Source organism: Lagopus leucura, unplaced genomic scaffold (assembly GCF_019238085.1).
Source record: "Lagopus leucura isolate 7727_CA_CO unplaced genomic scaffold, USGS_WTPT01 Super-Scaffold_100004, whole genome shotgun sequence".
Lineage (NCBI taxonomy): Eukaryota > Metazoa > Chordata > Aves > Galliformes > Phasianidae > Lagopus > Lagopus leucura.
This window is the reverse complement of record NW_024962264.1, coordinates 12,693,987-12,717,031: the sequence shown is the minus strand read 5'-3', so window position 1 is coordinate 12,717,031 and position 23,045 is coordinate 12,693,987. Positions and strand designations below refer to the sequence as shown.

The 23,045-nt window shown below is 35.1% G+C and overlaps 1 protein-coding gene across 4 annotated transcripts in view; it reads left to right on the top strand.

Annotated features, from left to right (window-relative positions):
* LRBA (LPS responsive beige-like anchor protein) overlaps positions 1–23,045 on the top strand; it is a 367,079-nt gene that overhangs the window by 264,889 nt on the left and 79,145 nt on the right. For all 4 annotated transcript variants that reach the window (XM_042870631.1, XM_042870632.1, XM_042870630.1 and 1 more), the window contains 3 exons: positions 591–731; positions 1,891–2,010; positions 9,653–9,805. In XM_042870631.1, the coding sequence (XP_042726565.1) occupies positions 591–731; positions 1,891–2,010; positions 9,653–9,805 (414 nt within the window). The remainder of the gene's footprint in view (positions 1–590; positions 732–1,890; positions 2,011–9,652; positions 9,806–23,045) is intronic.

The following is a 23,045-nucleotide window of genomic DNA, read 5'->3' as shown; positions in this document are numbered from 1 at the left end:
TATGCCCACATTTTTTATCAATATTCAGCTATTTTATTTGCCTACTGCAGTGTTTCAGGTTTTATTCACTAAGTAAAATTTTCTTGAGATGGTAAATAGAAAACATACAAACAAGAACAGTAATGTCAAAAATCTGCACTGGTAATATTCTTCCACCCTATTACTTGCTATTTCCCCCCCTAAAATTTCCAAAGATGTGTTTGGTTATCACACTCAACCCCCGTCTCCCTCCAAAGCACACAAGTTAACACGTCTTTGTCCAAGTCATCCAATTAGTCCAAGACATTTTGTGGACTGAGTTTGGGTGATTATCTATAATCAGTAGTAAAAACAAATTATGCCTATATGGATGTAAAAGAGTCTTTTGTTTTTCCAAACAGTTTTGTGTGCGTGCATGGGATTCTGGTTGGAAATACAAAGATTACACAGCTACTTATAAAATACAGCACCTGCATTTGCAAAATACCACACCCATCATTTTCCACTCATGGTGATACTAATTCTTGCTAAAAAGAGCGTGGGACGTGTGGTGTGATAATACATCTTGTTATCTTTATTTGCTTAAATGTTTATTTCTACTAACTTTGTAGCCTATTGGAGCTTTGAACCCAAAGAGAGCAGCGTTCTTTGCTGAGAGATATGAATCATGGGAAGATGATCAAGTTCCAAAGTTTCACTACGGTACACATTACTCAACCGCAAGTTTTGCACTCGCGTGGTTATTAAGAATTGTAAGTACACTGTTAAAAAATGTATTTCTTTTAAATGATAATAAAAAAAAAATAGCTAGGAATGAATTGAACTAAAAGCAATGGCACAGGAGAATGTTGAGATTTTTGAAGAACTGTGATCAGGGCCTTAGTTTGATTACCAAGGATAAATGTATTTCATAATTTGAGCAGAAAGCTTTAATGTTTATGGTATGGACTTATCTAATCAGTAAAACTTTTCCTCCTTAAGAGTTACTTCTTAGTGTATGTTGTCATGCTACTTTAAATATAGTTAACTTTCTTCCTTTGCGTATATTCTAAATGAACTATATACTGAACATTTGTCGTTTCTTATGAAGGTATTTAATTATCAATTCCTAATGATAATAAATGAATTATTTTCTGATACTTTATGATATAAATAATTTATTCTTTTTAAATTTGCTGTAATTTGTATGCAAGTTACTTTTGAGATGCTATGTATTGGTAATATATTGATTAAACAAAGTATTTTTCCATAAGATTGAAAGGCAATTTATCTCTCAGAAAGTAATTTCTTTGGGAAAGCATTAGCACTACATCATTAATTAAAGCTTGTTAGAATGGTACAAGCATACATAAATCCTTGAAGTAATTTATAGCACTTAGCTAATTTCAAGCAGTTATCCACTAATAAGCGCTTAAGTGTTCTTTAACTAAGAGGAGGCTTTAAAATCTCTAACGTTTTTCTTTCCTAAATCACAAATTACATATTTAACAATAACAATCATAAAGCTATCAGTATTTAATGCTGCCGTTGTATTAATAGGATGCCTTTACCAAAGTAAAATGTATTGCATGCTCCTTTTAAGAAAATCTAAGGTATTTTGAACATTTTCATATTTTTCAAAGCAATTAATTGTGGCTTCTCCTCCAGACTTTGAATATTTATTTCATATACATTTGCTTTTCTGTATCTGCATTTATGTGCATAGAGTAGAAATTAAATAATTTGTCGAAGAAATAAACATAATTTTGAATGTCTCACTCTTGGATAATAGAACAAACTTTTTTTGATTAAGCACGTATCTTCCGGAAGAACAGCACCATTATTAACCTAACCAGAAGTTAATGAAAAGTTTCCTAAAATTGCTAAAGAAGTATGTTGCTGTTTTTAACTTTTGTTTCTAAAATGTTTCAGGAACCCTTTACAACACTTTTCCTAAATCTACAAGGTGGGAAGTTTGATCATGCAGATAGAACCTTTTCATCTATTTCAAGAGCGTGGCGCAACAGTCAGCGTGACACTTCAGATATCAAGGTAAAAACTTTCCTGAATGGTTTTAACATATTTTGTACTGTGTTTATTTCATCTGTGGTTCTGGGCCCTCAGCTAATGGAAAAAGGAAAAGAAGTTTGGGAACTATCCTATCATTTAAGAAAAGACGCAATGCACATTTCTACATTGCACAATATTTCAGTGAATTTTCTTTTGTAAAATTTAGCACTTTTAGCCTGGAGATTGAAATAAGGTAGAATTGGCCTTTGTGTTATAGATATGTGTTTCATTATCCTTTTGCTCCTCCCCAGAAGTTTTAAGCTGTTGAAAACTCAATAGAAACTGGTATCGATTTTTAACCAGTAGGACTCGAATATTCTCTTCATGTTTCTGTCCAGTTTAGCCAAGGATTTTGCAGTTACAAATCAGTATTGTGCTACATAGCTTCAGATCTGAACGTCAACCTTATTTTTGGGCATTTTCTTCTATGGCCCTTCCTTCCTTGACTGACTGTGACAAATGGAAGGAGGATGCTTATTTAGATTTAGAAGGGTCAAAACCTAGTTTTACAATGAAGAGTAAGAAGATAAGGGATAAAGAATATGTCTCCAGAGGGACTGTGTTGAGAATAAAATGGGAAGCAGTACTTTTGGAGGAGTCCTTGAACACTGTACAGCTAGGAAAGGTCTGAGTGAGTGTTTAGGTTGACTGGAGAAGTCTCCTTGTACTACAGTGCTGTAACTAAATATTTGTATAGCTGTACCTTTTCTAATATATTCCAATGGAAACTGAATGCAACTAGCAAAAAAAAAAACAAAAAGAATTTTTTTTTTTTTAAATGTAAGCTCTCTAGGCTTCTGTTGCTACTTCTATAGCTGATGAAAACCTATCAGTGTAATGCATCCATTTATAGAAATAGAAAGGGTTTTGGATGCTACTTTCGATCTTGAAATTGTCAGTCCAAAGTATATGTTGTTTATTCTATTTCATTGCACAGAAGGAGGAACATGCAGGAAGAACAAGGGTTTTATTCCTGTTTCAGCTGAAAGAATCTTGAATATTTAGAACCACTCAGTTGGTAACTTAAAAGCAATGAAAATGGTTTCTCCTTGCTTCTTGTGTGATGAGAGTGAATGTAAATTAGTGATGCTTGTTGTCATAAGATTATTATTAATCTTAGTTGGAGGCATGGTATGTTTCAAGGAGAGCTAATATGAGCTAGCTTTGGCAGCAGCTCTTGTTGGCTGGTACCACAGTTCCACAGAGAAAACCAAAGCATGTGTGTGGTCATATCCAGTCTTGGTCAGTTAACTGTGAAGGCCTTGGACTGGTGATCAGAGTGAGAAACTAATGCTGCAGTGTAGTATAACGTTTGGTTGAACTTCTGATCTTTTGATTCCAAGAAGTGGTGTGTTGCGTAATTTTCTACTTCTTCCTTGTTCATTTATTTAAGCAATACAAAATAAAGGTTCTTTGGAATTTTGCTAGTGCCACCATCATTATTATTTACTAGTTAGATTAACACTCATGTTTTTGCAGTACTGAGTGTCTTCACATTATATCTTCTGCTCTGAAAATTATTAAATGCTTTTTAATTCTGTGAAAGCACTATATAGTACATTCGAAGTAATGGACAGGCATGATCCTTAACTCATTTAAGTGCTTCTTAATTCACACTGCTAGTGTTTATAATCCCAGTTAGGATTTGTTTGTTTTGTTAATGTTACGTAAAAATCAGACATAGAGAGCTTGGTAATGTTTAACATAAAAACAGTTTAGTTTGGGACCAGTCTTTAGCTCCAAAATATAGGGAAGTTAAGTCTGTCTCTTCTTTGGTTGCTGTTTTTCTTTGACTAATGAGTAGGTTTGTTCATACTTTTTCACAAGCAGTTACTATTTCTGGCTTTGTAGCAAACCTGTTGCCATAAATTGGTTTGTCATTATAATTGCAACAATATAGTTGTTATCAGTGTTGCTTTTTGCATTTGTTTTCTGTTTTCCAAGTGTAGTACTTGTGTAATTTCTTTTGTACCATGCTTAGAGTTTTTGAGGATAGGCTGAAATTCTCATCCTTTCTTCTGAACAGCTTGTTGCCTTCATAGTGTCATCTGGAGTTTTATTACTGCACCTTCTATGCCATGTTATTAATGAGATTATTGACTGGTATTAGATGCAGGGCAGACCCCATTACTGTGTCTTCCCAGTTTGACAGTGAGCTATTGATAACTGCTGTTGGAATATGGATTTCCAGCCTGGGTACTCTCACGTTATTGTAACCTAATCTCATCTTCATTTCTCTATTTTGCTTATAAGGAAGTCATGGGAGATTTAGGCAGTCTCAGAGGTGAAGCAACTTGTGTTTATTGAAACAGGCTGCCTAACATATGCATGCCTAAGACACCCTGTAACCCAGTAAGCTTTTTACATATGCTTTGCATTGCTTTATACTTTTCCACCTAATAGATGGGGTTTCAGAAATTACAAGGAGTTAAGTTGCTGCCAAACTGGCAACATTACTTTTGTGTAGGATAGATTTCATGTCACATTATTAGCAAGGTAAATGATGTCCAAGAGCAATTACTAGTCAAATTCAGAAGTAGGTACCTAGTAATTCAGATTTTTAATGATAAGCTGCTTGCCTAGTATAGCAAAACTTGAAAGATTTAGGATGTAGATCTTTGGTTTTCTTGAAAGATGTGCTGTAAGATTGTGCCAAGATGTGTAAAAGGAAAATACTTGTCAGACTAAAGAAAAAAATATCCCCATTCAGTCAAATGTGTATTTGTAGTAATCTGTGGATATAGCAGTAGTTAAATAATGCAGGCATCTGGGTTTATGGATCAGAAAGTTCCCTTAGATATCTGTGGTGTGCTTGTTCTATTGCCAACCTTAATTGTATTGAAAAAAAAAAAAACAAACCAAACTTTGAATATCTACTCTGAACTTTTTCTGGAGCTGTTGAAATAAACTTCAAGTAAGATATGGACAAATCTGCTGAAGTCCAGAGGAAAATGACCAGAGGTCAAGAAAATGAGACCAATGATAGAAACACGGAGGTTTTAGGTTGTTTACTTTGGAGAAAAGAGGAATAAGGGGAGAGATGTCAGTGTCAGGTCTGATGCTTTTGCCTGGTGGGGATTTTGGTTGGCGGGGAAAATGCACTTTGTTACTACTGTACATGTCTTGTTCCAGTGGGCTGCCCTGCCAGACTTGGTGCAGGTGTGTGGTCAGTATGGCCTATTGCAGGAGGGGAAGAATGGTTAGAAGGTGCTGTTGGGAATTGATCTTTCTGTCCTTGAGTTATAAGCTATTCCTACACAATGATACATTTAAAGGGGGGCAGCTGTTGATTGTTTTCAGTCTGAATACAAAAGAAAGTGGGTTCCAGCTACAGCAAAAGCAGCCCAGATGCTAGGAAGGCCTAGTGGTTGGGATAGGTAATTTTGTACAAACACAGTAGTGAAGATTTTAAAATAAAAGGGTAAAGAAACATCTTTCAAAAATAATTATAATTGCCTGAGGATGAAACAGTGAACAAGGTGGTCTCTCAAGGTTTCATCTAGACCTTTTTATGATCTAGTATAGTCCTTTTTTTTTTTCTTCTCAGTAATTCAAAGAAATTGGATGAAAGGAATTGCAATTATGTGCGCACACTCTTTTTTCCACTTCATCTGTTAAATTAACCTGGACTACATATTACATATTGTAATGGTATTTGAATATTGGATTTGTACATACTTTTATATATATTCTCAGTAAAAAGTAAAATAATGTTATTTACATGTAATTACTGTATTGACTCGCAGGATTTGAAACATCTTCAGGATGCATTTTTGTCAGTAATTAAGCAATTGCTAATTGCAGTTATTATGCATTTCATTAATATACTAGATTAAAAAATGAAAAAGTTTTGCTAAATTCTTAATTACTGAAGATTTTAACCATTTTCCTATGCTTGGAAATACTTCCAATATTTCTTAGAAATTTAAGAGGATGATGAGATATTGAGGAAAATGAATTTCTTCATTAGTTCAACTTAGAAATGTTGTGGTAACTTGAAGTATTGTTTTAGAAGTTGGGAGAATTTCAGGCAATGACTTAAGGCAATTTCTTAGTTCTGGGAGGAATAGCATACGGAATGGAGGGGAACTTAAATGTACATAGAAATTTTATTTTCCTGTAGTTATAGAAGTGATTATATGAAAATGTAACAACAGAAAAAAGAAATTCTGAATTAATGTAATATGTCAATATGTATTTTCAAACGCCATTTAAATACCCTGACAGATGAAGTAGTGCATGGCAATATGAAGAAAAACTTAGAATTCTAACATGCATTTTTATTATTCTGTTTGGCAGGTTATAAATAGGCTTAATATTGCCTAATGTGATTGTCAAATAATTTAGCGTAAAAATCTGATCTCTTATAAATGTTTTAATATGTTTATGTAATCTGTCTCACTGATTCTTGACACCTTCATGGATCATATAACTTAGCTTCTAAGTGCTTCAGTCTACAACTTTCTATACGAAAATTAAAATAAAATAATATTTTATTACATTTAAGATAAATTATCTTGCTCACATTTCTTATGCTTGGTGGCAGGCATGAAAACAAATTAGACATGTTCAACTGACGTTCTATTGATAAACTTTGTAAAAAAAGATCTTGTTAGTGAAGTTTTCTTGGGAATTGTGGCTTCCATCCGGCAAAAATATATTTTAATTATATGCAGAGTTTTATAATAATTTTGTTAAAATCTTATATTTTATCTTTAATAAAACAAAACCAAACAACTGTGAATGCTGTGTAATAGATTCATGTTGATGTTCCCCATGAGCTTTTTCATGAGTTTGAATGAAATCAAATCATGGCAGAAGGAATGAAGTATTGCTTATCATAAGGATGTCTGTTTTTACCCCAGAGAACTGGTGAATTCCAACAGAGAAATTCTGAAACTAATTTTCAGCATGATTGTGCAAAAGCAATAGCTTTAACAAATCATACAGATGTTTTCATTTTTCCATGACATCATATAAACAAAATGTGGAATAATTCTGCAGTTTCTATACATGTGCCGAGTACATAAAGAAGTAAAGTAGAAGACACCACAAATAAAATCCATTAGGGTTATGACTAGCAAATACATGAAGAATATGTGTAGGCTTTATAAAACTTTAAGTATTTTATTATTAAGTTGATCAACAGACTTTAGGAAAATCGTGAATCTTTAGGTAATGTAGTCCTTTTCATCCCTGTAAAGCCATTGGAAGTTGGCATTAAGAGCTGCTCAGTTGGAGTGGAATAGTACATCCATTTGAGCTGCCTTATCCATGTATAAGTGCTACCATATGGTCAGCATAACAAAATCAGATAATAGAGGAGCTCTTTTTGAAAAAATGCATTGTTACAGAAAGCAAGTAATAATGCCTTATGGAAAGTTTTGATAGTCAAAGTAACAGAAGTTAGTGATGATTTTGAAGTTTCCAGGCTGCTTATTGTTTTTGTGCAATCTAATGAAAACAGTGTGTGTTCTAGGAAGCTAAATGGCTGCTGATCTTGAAAGAAACAAGGGAATATCTGTGTGTATTTATAATTAAATATATAAAAACATCATTGACATACGTAATGAACTTATGTTTTAAGTATTCCACCATCATGGTCTGGTGTTGTATTTGTGATACAAGTTGCTACTGAATTAACTGTCTGCACTTCTTATTTTGCCTTGGTATTTTGAATGCAATAATAAAATCTACGGAAACTTCTATGATAGTGATCTTTCTTTATTACAGACATCTATCTGTGACACATTTCTGTTTTGTCACCTATTCAGTTAATAGTTTCAAATCTCTTTTATCAAGTGCTTTTCAAGCATTTGGTACAAAAGCACGTTTTGTCCTGCCTATTTAATTAAGGTGACTATAAACAATTAAAAGCCAAACAGTATTTCACACGAGGATAGAGGTGATAATGGCTTAATTTCTGCTTGATCTTTCCTGTTCTTGCCCTGGCTACTCAGATTGACCTTATTCGCAATCTGATGACCTCCCTGTTGCACTCAGTCTTTTGGAAAGCTGCTCATGCCATAGCTAGTCCTTGGGGTCTATCTGGGAGACCACTGATCCACCGACCCATGTCAGGACTGGGTTTCTTACCTACTGAGCTTCTGATGGAGCTATGTACTACACCCACTGTAGATGAGGCCAGTGGAGCAGTCTGATTTTGCTTCTACTTCTTAAGCAGCATGCAGTTTGCAGTTGCTATATGAAAGACCAATTTTACACTAGTTGTTTACTATGAAATAGGCTTCCTGAAGCAATTACATATATTGATTCTTTCCTCACAGTGGAAGTAAATTTTCTAATTTGGATTTTTCTAAATCCATCAAATTGCCAAGTTTATTGGTACATTAAAGTCTGAATATCAAGTTCTCATGCAAAATTGCTTTTAAATATAGTAACAGCAGAAATATACATACTATATATAATAGACTTTTTCTATTAATCTTTACATCAGGATTTTGCAGACATTTCTAAAAGTCTATAAATAAAACTCTCAAGCCATTGATTTAGGTATGTTTCTATATAAGATTGTACATGTTTTACAAAACAACAGCCTATGAAGTTGCATATCCAAGTGCAAAACAGAGAAATATTCCACTTGTTCAAAAGAAAATCTGTTTTGTTTTGCTTCCTAGCATGTTGTAATCAATTCTGTACTAGAATGCTGTTTGCTATTTCAAAAGCTATTTGTATAGCCATTAGTATTACTTAGTGCTTTTCTTGTAAGACTTGGAAATTATAATTCCTGTTCTACATGTGCTTGCATTTTTTTCTTCAGCCCATTTGAGTGTTGCATGCAGTGTCTCCTTGCAGTAGCTCCAGGCAGCCCAGCCACAGATGGTTTTGATGCCACGTTACAGTCCCTTTCACCATGGGACAGCACAGTTGTTTAAAGCAATGATAATCCTATCAAGGGATTCAGCTCACAGAGCCCTTGCAACCATGTGGAATTCCTGCTTTTTTTTTTTTTTTTAATTTTGTTTGTGTGTGCATGAAATGATGTGTTATTTTTTCTCTTGTAATAATAGACTAGATGCATAATTGTGATAACCGTCTGTTACTGGAAGAAAAGTTTTGTTTTGATTCAACTTCAACTTTTTTTTTCCTGAATGTATAGTATAACTCCAGATATTTTAAATTTGATAGAAAATTTACTTGTAGGCATTGAACTAACTCAGGTAATATTTACTTTCACTCAAATTTTATAGTCGTCTGCACTTCAAATTTTGTACTGTATTAAGGTATACGTGGTTTCCCAACTTCTTAACATTGTCAGTGTGTTTGTTACTTTCCACTGAAGATTGTGTCATGTGATATTCATATATTTAGTTTTATAAGTTTCTCTGAGGATGGTATGCTACCAAAAGCAATATTCTGTCTCTGGTTTATAGCATGTTGCATTGTATTTCTTTGTGATGTTACAGGCATAAAAAGGAGATATGATATCTGAAGGATTAAATTTTAGGAAGTGAGATCACAGATTTCCCCCTTCTTTGTGTGTCTGTGGGTGGACTTTTTGTTTTCTGCCTCTGCCTAATGCTGTTTTAATAATTATTTGTTAATGTGACAAAGTATGTTTGACAGAATTTATAGCATGGCATTGTTTTTCATTTATATACAGGAATTGATTCCTGAATTCTATTACCTCCCAGAGATATTTGTCAACAGCAACAATTACAATCTAGGAGTGATGGATGATGGAACAGTTGTGTCTGACGTTGAACTTCCACCGTGGGCCAAAACCCCAGAAGAATTTGTTCGCATAAACAGACTGGTAAGATGACTCTTCTATTTTCTGTCAAGTAGCGTTTGTCTTGCAAGCTGTTTGAAGTAATCTGGATCTTTGTAAGACACAAATACTTACAATTTACATAGAAGGTTATGAATGGAATAATTTGAAGGAATGGTGGAATTAAAAGTTTTGAGAAGAAAAAAAAGCATGTAGTATTGCTTGTTCTTCAGAACTAACCAAAAAAGTTTTGTGTGGTCTAAATGAGCAGGAGATTTTGTTATTTTTTATGTCAGTTCTTGTAGTTCTAAAAAGATACTAAAATAATTGCTCTACATAAATCTTGAAAAAGCTTTTTAATCATGGACGGCTTTCACTCCAGTTATCTAAATGTAATTTTAGATATTTTAATTTACTATCCATTTAACTCTGAAGACAAGTGAATGCTTTAGGAGAGAAGGCTGCATATTAAATACGTTGTCACCTTTTCCCTTTCTTCCATAAAAATTATATTTTACAAATAAAACTGAATTCTCCTTCACTCACTTCATTCTCTGAACTTGTTCTACTGTGTTCTTCTCTGTTCTGGAAAATCCTGGTGTTAGCATTTCCTGTCTTCGCTGTGCTCTCTGAGCAGGATAATGACTTACAGAATATATATTACATTAGTATTGTTCACGTCTCAGCACATTCTCAGAGCTATTAAATGAAGTTCTTTCCAAAATGGGAGGACTCTGCATCAGTGGCACTCTAAAAATGAATTCGTTTTTTTAATGAACATAGGGCTGGAGTTCTCATGTCGTAATCAGCTACTGGGAAAGAGAGAATTAAGGGTTGAAGATTGTTAGAAACTTTTCACAGGAAGCAGACCTTGACTTGATAATGCCCTGACATTCTCAAGCTAGAAAATGAGCATTGAAAATGAAGTGCTGAAAACATTGGAGCTGCTATTCATAAAAATGCGGAGTAGTCAGATCTGTACAAACCTGTGATTTATAAGTTAGCAAAGTCTTCTAAATGCACTTTTACTGGTGACGTGATACCATGGTCTTCAGAGATATTGTTTGATCTATATTTATGTAGGCTCTTGAGCTTGATGACCTTAACTTTTGTGGCAGTTGCAGGGTACACCATAATAATAACAAATTGTGTTAGGTGAATCTAGTGTTTGGCTTTGTGTAGAAGTATGCGCAAGCTGTATTTAAGGGAGGTATAAAATATACTAACATAAAGCAGGACTACTTGGCAAACTGTGCTCAAACACAACTTACTGTTGTGCTGATAGGTAATCGGTTAGGGGGGTAGCCTGACACCCTTTTGAGTTTGGCATGTGTTGGTGATTCAGAGTATTCTGAGAAATGAGAAGTTATGTATTCAGGCAGACTTGTCAAAGGCAGCCTTTGGCCTTGATCTCTCACCACTCTATTTCAGCTTTTGCATAAAATATATTTCTCATTCAATTAATTACAGATCTGGCTTTCAACACAATGAATGCAAGTTATTCTCTATCTCCTGCTTCTTTCTAAGATTTTAGCTCTTAATTTTCCTTTTGTAATTGTTAGCCATGGTGCCAGGTTTTTCTCATTTACAGAGGGTACTTTTGTATACTTTCTGACCTGCCTTTCCTTCAATCCTCTGTGACTTTCCAAAACATTTGCTGCTAGTGTCTGCCTTTTTTGTACCTCTCTCGTATCTCTCACTTGAGGTATATTGGCAAGGTGAAGTGCCTCGTTGCTGGAGCCAGGTATGTTTGATTATTACGGTTAAACTCGGGGCACAAAATGTAAAAGCCCTTTTAAGTCTTCTCTTAAAAAGTAATAAACTCAATCCATATTCTAAATGTATTTTTTTTCTTTTTTACGCAGTCTACGTTAAGGGAATCTTTATTTTGTTAAATCCTGAAAGAAGCAGTTCAGAGAACATTGTAAGGGAAGTGCTTGATATGTATCCACTATTTCATTTAAAGAGAAAGCAATCTGAGTCTGAAAACAGCAGTATGTTAACCATTGTATGTTTGAACGATGAAGGTTACAAGTACTTCAAATTACTATTTGCTAATTTTGCTCAGCATTACTTAGAAAGTTGGAAGATCCTATTTAATATCTAAATGTAATTAATGTTTCCTTCTCAAATTTTTTTTCAAGTAGTTATTCATCAATGGATGTGACTTCTGAAAGTATTGTAATCAGAAAGACTGTTAGTAATCTGCTTGATGTCATGACTTCTGCTATGAAAAAAGTACCACTTGTCAAATGGCGCATTCAGAGAACATACAAAAGTAGCTGTAAATTGAAGTTTTCAGAATCAACTTTTTTTTTCAGGGAAATGGCATTTTTAAGCTCTACATAATTGGGCAAAATACAACTTTTTTTAAAAAAAAAAAAGTTAATTTTGAAAGTGTGGAATAATTTACTGAGTGACAGTATATTAACATGTATCAAACAACAACCTTTTTCATGACACTGTATATCCTTGATACTGTTAGTATAAATCAGATATCAAGTTTTTGTCTGTCTGGTAGTATTAAATGTAAGCCTCAGTGCCACAATTAACTGCTTTTATGTGACAAACTCACCCTTACTCTGGTGGTGGCAGCCCTCTCGGTGTTATGGGCAATGCCCTTTATGATCTGCTGTTTTGGCAGTGGAGAGTAAATCTGAGAAAATCACAATTGCTTCTTCTTTTTAATATTTAATGGAATGATGCTGTCAACATCAAATTTTGTTTTTAAGTAGAGTGGGAGTGTTTATGAGAAATGCTTGAAGTTTACTTTCTCAAATACTATCAAGGTCATGTGCTATACTGCAGCTTCAGCTGATTCATCCAGTTGATGTTTCCTTAAAGTTTCCTGGTTCAGACGAAGCTAGTGATCATTGTTTTGTAAGCACTCATTTTGTAAGCTATCACGAACGGATATTTTTTCCCTTTGCATTTCAGTTTACCTTTTTAAGTCCACAGATCTTATGCAATGGTTGGAGCTCATGAAATGCATACTACTTTGATCTGTGACCTTTTTGTGGTGCTAATCGGGTTCCTGATATCGTTATACCTTGCTCATTAATCATATTTCCTGCAGCCCGTCAGACAGCCAGACAGCCCAAGCCCTGTTTGCAGCCTTGTGTTGGCAGGTTTCTGCTTTTCCAGATTATTACAGTGTGATACTTTGGCTTCTCATAACCAGACCCACATCAAGCTGTGTGCTACAATTAAAGTCAGATGGTCCTCAGGTTGAACAGGGATATACTGTTGCAGCTGTCTGTCTTTCTGGAGCAGACCAGCACAGGGAACAGATGACATGTAGGACAGTGCATAATAACAGCTTGTACGGTACTGGGTCAGTAGCAGGGGTCCAGAACATTAGTTGACAGGCTGATAGCTGATGTAAAACTGATTCTTAATCTAATATTAATTCTGTAAAGTGTATATTTTGGTTGAAAAAGGTCGTTGTGTATCTTCTGTGTTTGCTTTGGGAGAAAAGGCAGAATGGTGTATAATTAAAAGTGGTGTTTGATTGATGGAATGTCATGATGAGTTAAATGATAGCATCGGGATGCCATTCTTAGCAATACGAAGAAATGTAAAATGCATATACTGCTTGTACATATATTTGGTATTTTATATATATGATGGCACAGTATTTTACAATGCTGCTAATCAGTGGCTATGAGAGGGATATTTTTCTCTGAGACTACAGTTTGATGGAAAAGTAATGTTTTTTTTTTTTCTTAAATCAGTCTGAAAGCTTAATATATATATATTTCTAATGCTCCAGATTATATTTAATGTCACAGAACAACCACTAAGATAACTGAAATTATTTTTCAATTTTCACGGATATGATTTACTATAACTTATTAATCTTTAATTGTATCATTATGCATATATTAGTAATAGGATTTACAGTGTTAGCTTAATAAAAGCTTTAAAATAAATCAAATTAAATGATAATCCTTCTCCCTGCCTCCTACAAAACAAAACAGAAATATCCCAAATATATTGTACTATTGCATCTTTACTTTGTTGTTTCCAAGTGAATTATGATGTCTTTATGACATCAGTTATGAGCAGAGAGGAGGATGCTAGCTTGGTGTGGTATCTTAAAAGATAATAATGCAATAATTCTGAGAAACTTATAGGAAAGAGAAAGGTACACAGAGCAGGAAGGGTTGAAGAGGTAGTTGTTCAGGTGTTGCCTGGATATAGAAATATTTTATAAGAATTGTAGCAGTAGCTGATACGTTGTTACATCGGCCATTGATACATCAGCCTTCCAGATTTTCTGAAGTTTTTTCTTAGCTTCGAAGTCTTAGAAGCTCCTCTTCAGAACATTTTTCTGATTTAGAAATTGAAATTCACCTGCTGCAGATGGTGATTTCTCCATTAAGCCTTGATGGTAGAAATTTATTATGAATAACAGAGTGGGAATTCACAAAAACCAAGAAAAAGTCGTATACTTCCAGAGAGTTAGGAATTGATAGAATTCCAGATCAGGTAGTTAGGTTTGTTCTGAACATACAGGTGGTCTATTCTGTCCTGTGTTTGAAGGGTGGATGTTTGAATATATAAGAATTAATTTCAAATTATTGATCAACGGATAACTAAATTTTGCTCAGCTTTGATGAGCTTCAGCTTTTTGAGAATTAGATTGCTTCAATGATAATAGTGTTGAAGTTTGTCAAGACAGCTTTACACAATATATCTCAATTTAAATATTTTTAGTACTTTATTGCAGAGTTAGTCCTTCCATGATTAGTGGTTTATCCATTTTACTCAATACTGGAGAAAATGCAACGCAAATCAGAAATGTGATGAAATTACTACGTCAGTTCAAAAGTTTTGAAATCTAATTGTTACATAATTGAAAATGTAATGAGTGGAAGCTAGGATGCTTTCTGAAACAAATTGAATACTTGAATACATAAAGGTACTATAAACATAATTTGTCTTGGTGCAGTAAGCAAAGTGGAGAGGAGGGATAGGCCAGCCGCTCACCCGAACACAAATCCTCACGGAGCAAAGTGAATCACTATTAAGAATCACCAGTTGGTAAGAAAGATCTACAGTCAGAGTTAGAGGGTCATCGTTGATCAATATGGCGCATTATTTCTATAGTGCACACTATTCTACTTTAGGCTAGAAAACAGATGAACACCAGCAATGTGCAGAACTGCAGTTTTGGTGTTCTCACTCTCTCTTACTCATGGAAAGTGAAATGATGAAAAAATGAAGTTGATCTCAAAAATGTCATGCTACTTGCAGTCTATTAAATGTACCGCTGTTAGTTAGATATATATAATGAACCAGCAGCTGAGATGGTGCCTGCAACTTGAAATGTGCTGTGATTCCTTATATGCAATTTAGAATTTATGCAACACAATGTCCTCTGAAAGAAGGATACTTATGAACTCTACATGCGATTTAATTTGTTAAAATCATCAATTTCATAAATTTATAATAGAAAAAGTAGATTGGAAAGTAATCTATAACTTTAATCTTCCAGGCAAATATTTGTGTTTTTATGTCACATGCAGACATTGTGTGTGTGTGTGTGTGTGTGTGTGTGTGTGTGTGTGTGTGTCTGTGCATAATACACTTTAATTAAATGTATGTTTAACTTCAGCTGTTGACAGTGCATCTTAAAACACTGCGCTGCATTTGCTTCATCTTGCATCCAGGCTGTCTCTGTGGGAAAAAATTGTTGCAAGACCTTCTATCAGGTAGAATAAAGATTTACATTTATAGAAGCCTCAGAAAATGTGTTTTGTAATTCAGAAAGTTCTCGGAGCTACTGTTCTTTCTTGAAATCGTGGTGTGAGATGTCTAGACTGCTGGCATATAGGAATCAGTGTGTTTACAAATTTGATGTTATTTGACACAGTTTTTTTTCTCAAGTATGAAAAGAAGGCAGTCCTGTAGTTCTGAAAAGTACTGTGAATGTACTTCATTGGCAGAAAGTCTCTTAAACACATAAAGAAACAAATTGAGTGTAAATTTAAGCGTCATCCTTTCTTCAAACAATGCTTCTACAAATGGAGAGTGCAGTTCTACTCTATGACCAGTGTTCCCTTTAATTTAGCCCACACCAACACTGCCCTACATCCATTTGTTTTGTACTTGCTCTTAGTAATGTATTTGCTTAATTACAGTGGTGTACCACTTACACACATTTATTACCGATCCAGCTATACAGTTACATTTGTAAAATAATTATAACATGTATTTGTCACTAAAGTATGTTCTGCACTTCCTAAAAGTACCTCTGTTCCCCTTTCATACATAAATAGTTGGTTGCAGGCCAGAATCAAGAAATATTGGATAATTCTAAGCAGTTTTTATTTAATTATGACATGTACAGATGTGATTATTATCATAGAAAGGAAGGGGAAGTAGATCATGACTACGTATTTTCAAATACCTTATTCAGTTCTCATCTAAGTCTAGAGTAACAGTAATAATGTCAGCAGAACAGCACATATGTAAAATCAGTGCAAGTTAAAAACTAGTCTGCAGAGCATTCTAAATGAGAGAATAGAGGAATCATTCAGTATAAGGTCATTTTGAAAAGTAGAGAAGAAATATTTCTAAAAAAAAATATGATATGCAAACTATTAAAAAATATTTTGAAAATCTGAGAATGATTGAAATGTACTAATTGTCTCTTTGTGCAATCATTATATTGACTCTGTGTGTAAAAGAATCAACTTTTGAGGACATGCAGTCCTCATCTGGAGTACCGTGTCCAGTTCTGGGCTCCCCAGTACAAAAAAGACAGGGACCTCTTGGAAAGAGTCCAGTGGAGGGCCACAAATATAGTGAAGGGCCTGGAGCATCTCTCCTATGAAGAAAGGCTGAGTGAACTGACTCTATTTAGCCTTGAGAAAAGACGACTGAGAGAGGATCTAATCCAGGTTTATAAATACCTGAGGTGCGGGGACCATAGTGGTGAGGCCTGCAGTCTGTCTGTCTTTGCTGTTATGGGGGGAAAGAAATAATTAAAGAAATAAGTGTCTTCCTCAGCCAGTCTTCATCATTCAATGTATGAAGTAATTCTAGCTCATGTTGAAATACTCTCATGTTGAAGTACTGAACAAAAGAAAATGCTTTAAAAATTCTTAAAATTACTTGCTGATCATTGTGACACTGCATAATGATCTGTAACGCATCTGTGTGGGAGAAGTCTGAGACTTAAGAAGAGAGAAACTAAGTAGAATATAAAATGTTTTAACTGAGGAGATGGTAGTAAAAAGAGCTAGAAAGCACATAGAAGAGACAAAAGAAAAAAACATGAAATAAAACTAATTCGAGATAATTCGAGAACATTCGAAATAATGATGAGATGGCTATTTTTTAATAGAGTAAGGAATTTTATTATAGCAAGATAAATATTAAAACATGGAGGAGACTGGTTTGTCGTTGCAAAAGATTACAGAAAGCCAAAGGGCAATATTTTGAGCATATGCAGTTATTAAAAATATGAAAGAAAACTAAAGTGAGTAAATCTACTTGTATGAAAAAAAAAAAAAAAAGTTGATTGGATGCAGTCTAGACAATTAAATTTGTTTTCAGCTTTCTGTTGTTTGATGTTGTAGAACTGGTGTTTAAAAGTGAGCCCATGAAGGACATTAAAGCTATTACTGTGTGAAATGAAGTGGCAGACAATTGTGTTGGTGCCATTGCCCCCATTTAACAGGTGTTCACTAAATCTGTCTGTCTTCTGTTTGTCTGCTTTCCTAATGCTTTGGCTGGGAACTTCCTGTAAATGGTGCTGTGAAGCTTGCTGTTGAAAACGCGTTAGAAATTTTTAAAAACGTGGACAATTTGCATCATGAGCAAAATATAGGGGTGAGAGGAAAAAGGTTTGAAAGTGATGGAAGTTCCTTCCTTGGTTTACGAGTTAAAAGTATTGATTGAAAGTTGCTATCAATAGAAATTCTGAAACTAGTTCCTTCTGCAAGGTGAAATAATAGTGGTCAGGATTTCCACACAGCAGAATGTACTGGTGAGAGGCTTTGTAGAATATGTTGTTGCATTTTTTTCAATGTTACCTGAAGTTTTTTTGTAGACCATATGGGAAAATATGCTGGCAAATTTAAATTAGATGGACACTTTTTCTAAATAAAGTATATACAAAAAGTGAGAATGTGGAGAAATTTCCATTCCAGTACTGGAGAAGAAATGGGGATTCTGTTAAAGTTAACTATGTGATGCTGTGGTGAAATAAGCCGAATTTGTGGCCCTCAGCTGATAGTGGGGAGGAGTCAAGAAAACATGGCCATCTGTGCCCTATATGGAAGGATACAGAAAAAAGTCATCTGAGGCTTTGCTTTTAGTGCTTTTGTCTGACATGACTGCACTCTTTGCAAGCCTGGAATGAGGAACAGTAATGGTGCTAAAAGCACCTGGAGAACGCTTACGACAAGGATATGAAGGCAGGAATAACTTGTATGGAGAAAGAGTTTATTCTTCCCAAAATAGAGGAAAATAAGAAGGGGTGTAACGAAAGCATACAAAATAATGAATAATACTGAGGAGAGGCATGAGGAAATAACATAATTTATGCATAAGGATGTAAAGATTTTTCATAAAATGAAAAAGTAAAAGTTGCTACAACGTAGTACTTTCTGAAGAGCGTGCAATTACACAAGGAAGAGTAAGAATAGAATCAGGCACCAGAAAGAGACTACAGGTGTTTACATAAATGAAAGACTATCTAGCTTTTTAGACTACAAAACATGTAAGACAGGATCTTATGCTCAGTGGTTAAGACAGACTTTACAGGAATGTGTGAGGTTTTCATGAAAGAAACAATACTTCTCTCCTTGCTCCCATAAATAGAAATACCTTTTTCTTAACTGTATCAAATAATGCTGAAGTTCTGTACAACAGATCTGCCTCTGCAGAAAGACATAGTTCCCAAACTGTCAGGGTTTACAGGACACGTGCCTAAGTGAAGTCCCCTTTGTCTTTTTCCTGTCCTTCAACATGTTTCTCCACCTGTGCCTTCATTCAGGAAGAAATGTTTGTGAGACTACTTTACTTGGAAATGAAGTGAAGAAGACTTTTTTTTCCCCAAACTTTCATTATTAATTCAGTGATCTGATTTACAGTATTGCTGTACTGGCAGTTGTTTTAGCAGAAATATAACAGCAAGGCTAGCTGCGGTGTCATGCAAGTAGAAGCATTTGGAAATGGAAGCTTCTTTAACTATCTTCTCTGCAAAGGTTGATATCTCAAGAAACTGCAGCCAGCAGCATGGGCTTACACAGCTAGGCGATTGCTAGTCAGCCACGTTTCTGGTACTTGTTTGACTACAGCAGCACTGTGCTCTGCAGGGGGTATCCCACTGCTGTTGGAGGAAGTGTAGTGTCAGGCTCGTGATGATTATGCACTTGTGCAAAAGCAGTGGGTGGAAATGGATGGAAAAGGTTGCTGCACTCCAGCCCATCTGCTCAACATCAGCCTCCTGCTAGATGTTCCTCACATCTGCCAGTTGTTACCCTTTAATTGGAGGTTCAGGTATAACCTTTTTGGTTTAAGGAGAGGCCAGTCTGTAGCCCATCAGTCAAGTTGGAGAATGTATTCAGCAAAACAAATGCAGGCTTTTGACAAACAAGTTCATGCTTACCTGAGTAATGAATGTACTGGCCAGACAGTAAGTTCGTTTGGTCAAGTGGTTGCTCCTACCTTAAATAAATAAGGACTCAAAATGTCTTTTTTTCAGTGTTTTTTGTTCTTTTAATGTTTTTTTTTTTGTTTTTTTTTTTTTTAAGTCTAAAAGCCTAAATCTCTTAGGCTGTAATTTCAACTCTCAGTCCGTATTAGTTAACGGGCTGCATATGCTAGCTGCTTTGTACTGTTTTAAGTACTTGCTGCTCTGTTGAACTGCATCAGAAAAGTTTGCTAGTTATATAGTAATCTACAGAACCAATTGCAGTAAAAGGCCGGTTTTAATTTCCTTATTTCATTATTGCATAGCTACAAACACTATTTGCTCCGCATTTCAATCCAATACAATGCTTTTGAAGCGCGGCAGTTTCCCTCTGTACCAGAAACACTGTAGTGGAAACACTTCTTTGAGTAAAATTACTCACGTCTGTGCTTACCTGATCCTTTCCGTGTTAGTTGAAGTATTTGGAAAATATTTTAGCTGTCTAGCGTGGTTCATTTGGACTTAAATGTGTTAGAGAAAACCCTCATTTGCTGGTGTCTGGAGCAGATCTGAGGAACAGCACCTTCTAGTAGAGGGGTTTTTTAACGGCCAACAGAGGACAGGTGTATCTTCCATTAGTGCAGCTGCTTTGTAGGAGGATATTGTGCAGTGTCCCCACAGAAGGATAAAGTTGAGGTAATTCTAAGAAGGCTCTAGAACCACGCTATCCTGGCTTATTTCTTTTAAGTAGTTTTTTTTCCTCCATCTTAAATAAGTTTGAAAATGAATTTCCAACATAATAATAATATGAAACCTATCTTTCCCCCAGGATTTTTTCTTTCCACTCTGAAGCTTATTTCCTCTTTGGATTTTATTTAGGTAGAATGGCATTGTTAATAAAGAGCAACAGCTTGTAAAGTGAGATTAAAGAAATTTGCAATAGTAGCAATGTAATCGACATTCAAATAGGTGATGAGCGAACAAAATTCTGTACAGATGATTTACAAAGGAGATAACGCTTGTGAGATTTTTTTGTTTATTCCTGTCCAAATTGGCAGGATTTATTCTGCTTCTCTAGTTCGTTGTTTAAGAAGAAATGCTGGGTCTGATCCAAGTTAGTTGTTTTCAGTGGGAGTTGAAATGGGCTTGTCAAAGCATGATAGGTTCAGCAGCACGCAAGAAGTTTAGAGAGAGTCGATTACAAATATTAGGAAATCCAAGTACTTCCAAGTACTTCAGTTTCCCATTGTGAGCAATGAAAGTAATAGTGGAGCTTTCATTTATAACATCATTAATTTTAAGTAATTAAGAGTACAGCATTCTGTATTGCTTAAAAAACAAACAAACAAGAACAAACCCCCAGACCTCATGCAATGATGTTGGGGACGTTCCAGACAGTATACCTAAAATAAAATGGAGAGAAGTGTCCTGTTTCTAAAGATCTGTGAAAAAGTGTACATCAGAAAAGTCCACAGGGGCAGTAAAGCCCCTAATTGCTACTTATCTCTTCCCATCTGCTTTCCGAGGCAGAAAAAGAGTTTTGTAATGAGGATTAGGAAGGAAGACGGTGAAAACATGCCTCAAGAGTTGCTGGAGTGTTCTCTGCTTTTCATAGTAAATCACAGAACAATAAATAATCCTTCATATTTTCATAGGGCTATCTTATTATAGTCCAGTTAAGTTATTGAACTGTTCTTAACAACACTACAAGCACATGAACTATCTAGACTTGAATGTCTTCACTTTCAGTATTTTCCCTTAAGATTCATGCAAGCATATCAAGCATATCAAAGGTGCACTTTTGGACTGTATGTGGCAATTAAGCTAAGATTAAAATCCGTTCCAAAGCTGCGTATGAGCAAAGCTGACATCCAGAGCCTCTTCTAAGCCTGGTTTTACTGCTAGTATGGACAAATCCAAGCCATTTTCAGGTTTTTAGCAGACTGTGTTCCTCTCTGGCTGTACGTATTTATTGAAGTCTGTTCCAGTTGCAGTTTGTCCTGTATGCATTATTAGCTTAGAATTAATTCAGAGGAGAGCAATTTTCGGATTAATTCCTTTGTCTTTGGGTTCCTTTCTCCCAGATACAGAGAGGTTTGTAACTTATTGTCATAACCACAGATGACCACTTAATGGAAAATTTCACTCTGTGTTGAGGTTTTTCCCACGGGGCATATCATCTAACCCGATTATGACCCATTTTTGGGCCCTCATACTCAGATTGTAGTAGTATGTTAACTTTTGTTGTTTTTCCTACCACTTTGATATTGTGGTGATGTGGAAGATAGCCATGAGATGCGCTGTGCACTAGAATGGTAAATTCCATGTGTTCAGGGTTTAATTTTATTTCTGGCATGTTTTATATTATAAGCTGTGATGACTTTGATGTGATTTCTATACCTCTCTGCTTCAGCATATATACAACATTATCCCTAATTAGGTCGATCTGGGGACAAGTAAGTTTGCTAGAAGATCATCTGATAACAGTGCTGGACAAGCCAGGTCTTGCCCTGGTCTGCCAGATGGCTCCCTCTGTTATATGCCAGTTTTTTCCCTTCTCTTACAAGCCCCAACGTTGGAGGAAATTAATTTTTTTTTTTTTTTTAATTGGTATTCCTTCAAGTGAGCCATGGACTTTCCTGGAGATGGAAATGTGTCCTCGATCTTACATTTTGACTGAAAGATTGTTTTCCTGCTTCTTTTATCATCATGTTTACGAAGTTGCAATAAGCAGGAGTGTAAGTGAAGAAAAAATGTAACCAGAATAGTCTCCAGAACTTGTTTTCCACAAGCCATGTTAGTCCACAAGTTATGGATTGAAACAAAATACATTTGGAATTTCAAATCAAAGGTCATTTTCTGCAAGAAGTGTTGAGAAGGTTGTGGAGATGAATAGTGAAGGAGGAGCTTGGTTCCAGAAATTAATTGGTGTAAGCAGAGAAGTGGAGAATTTAACAGGAAGCTAATGAGAAAATAAGAAATCAATACAGTTGCCACCTATATTTCTGTTTTTTGGAGCTTCTTCTGTTTCTGTACTTAAATGCAGAAATGGCAGATGCACAAGGCGTTGACAAATCAAGGCAGCAGCCTCCAGTCATTACGTAAGAGATCCTAATTCAGGAAGCTAAGAAGTAATCTTGTTGATATCTTAAAGAAATCATAGGCTCACGTATTAGGTATGAAATTTGTTGTGAAAACTGCTCTCAGCTAGAAGGTTCACAGAACTTCTTCAGTCTCCATGAACTCATCCAGAACTTAGCAAAGCTGTGCATTTTTTTAAGTATGGGAAGTGCAAGTATTCCTGTTAAATTTTAACAAGCAAATTTTGGATATAAAATGTGTAATGATAGTGTAATGGGCTAGGATTTTATTCTGATTAAAAATCTTTTTTGTAATCTTACCACCAGAGTGATTCTGACAGACTCTTACATGTCTTAAATGTGCTAGAAGTGACAAAAAATAAAGCATTATAGAAATAAGAATGTCTAACCATTCTGTCAAAATGTAGAACTCAATTTGTAGATGTCAGGTGGTTTTATCATATAGTTAATACCATGCAAGTGCATTACTACTAAGATGAACGTAGCCTCTTTTTCATTGTTCTTTAAAATTCCGCTTTGGATCTGAAATATTAGA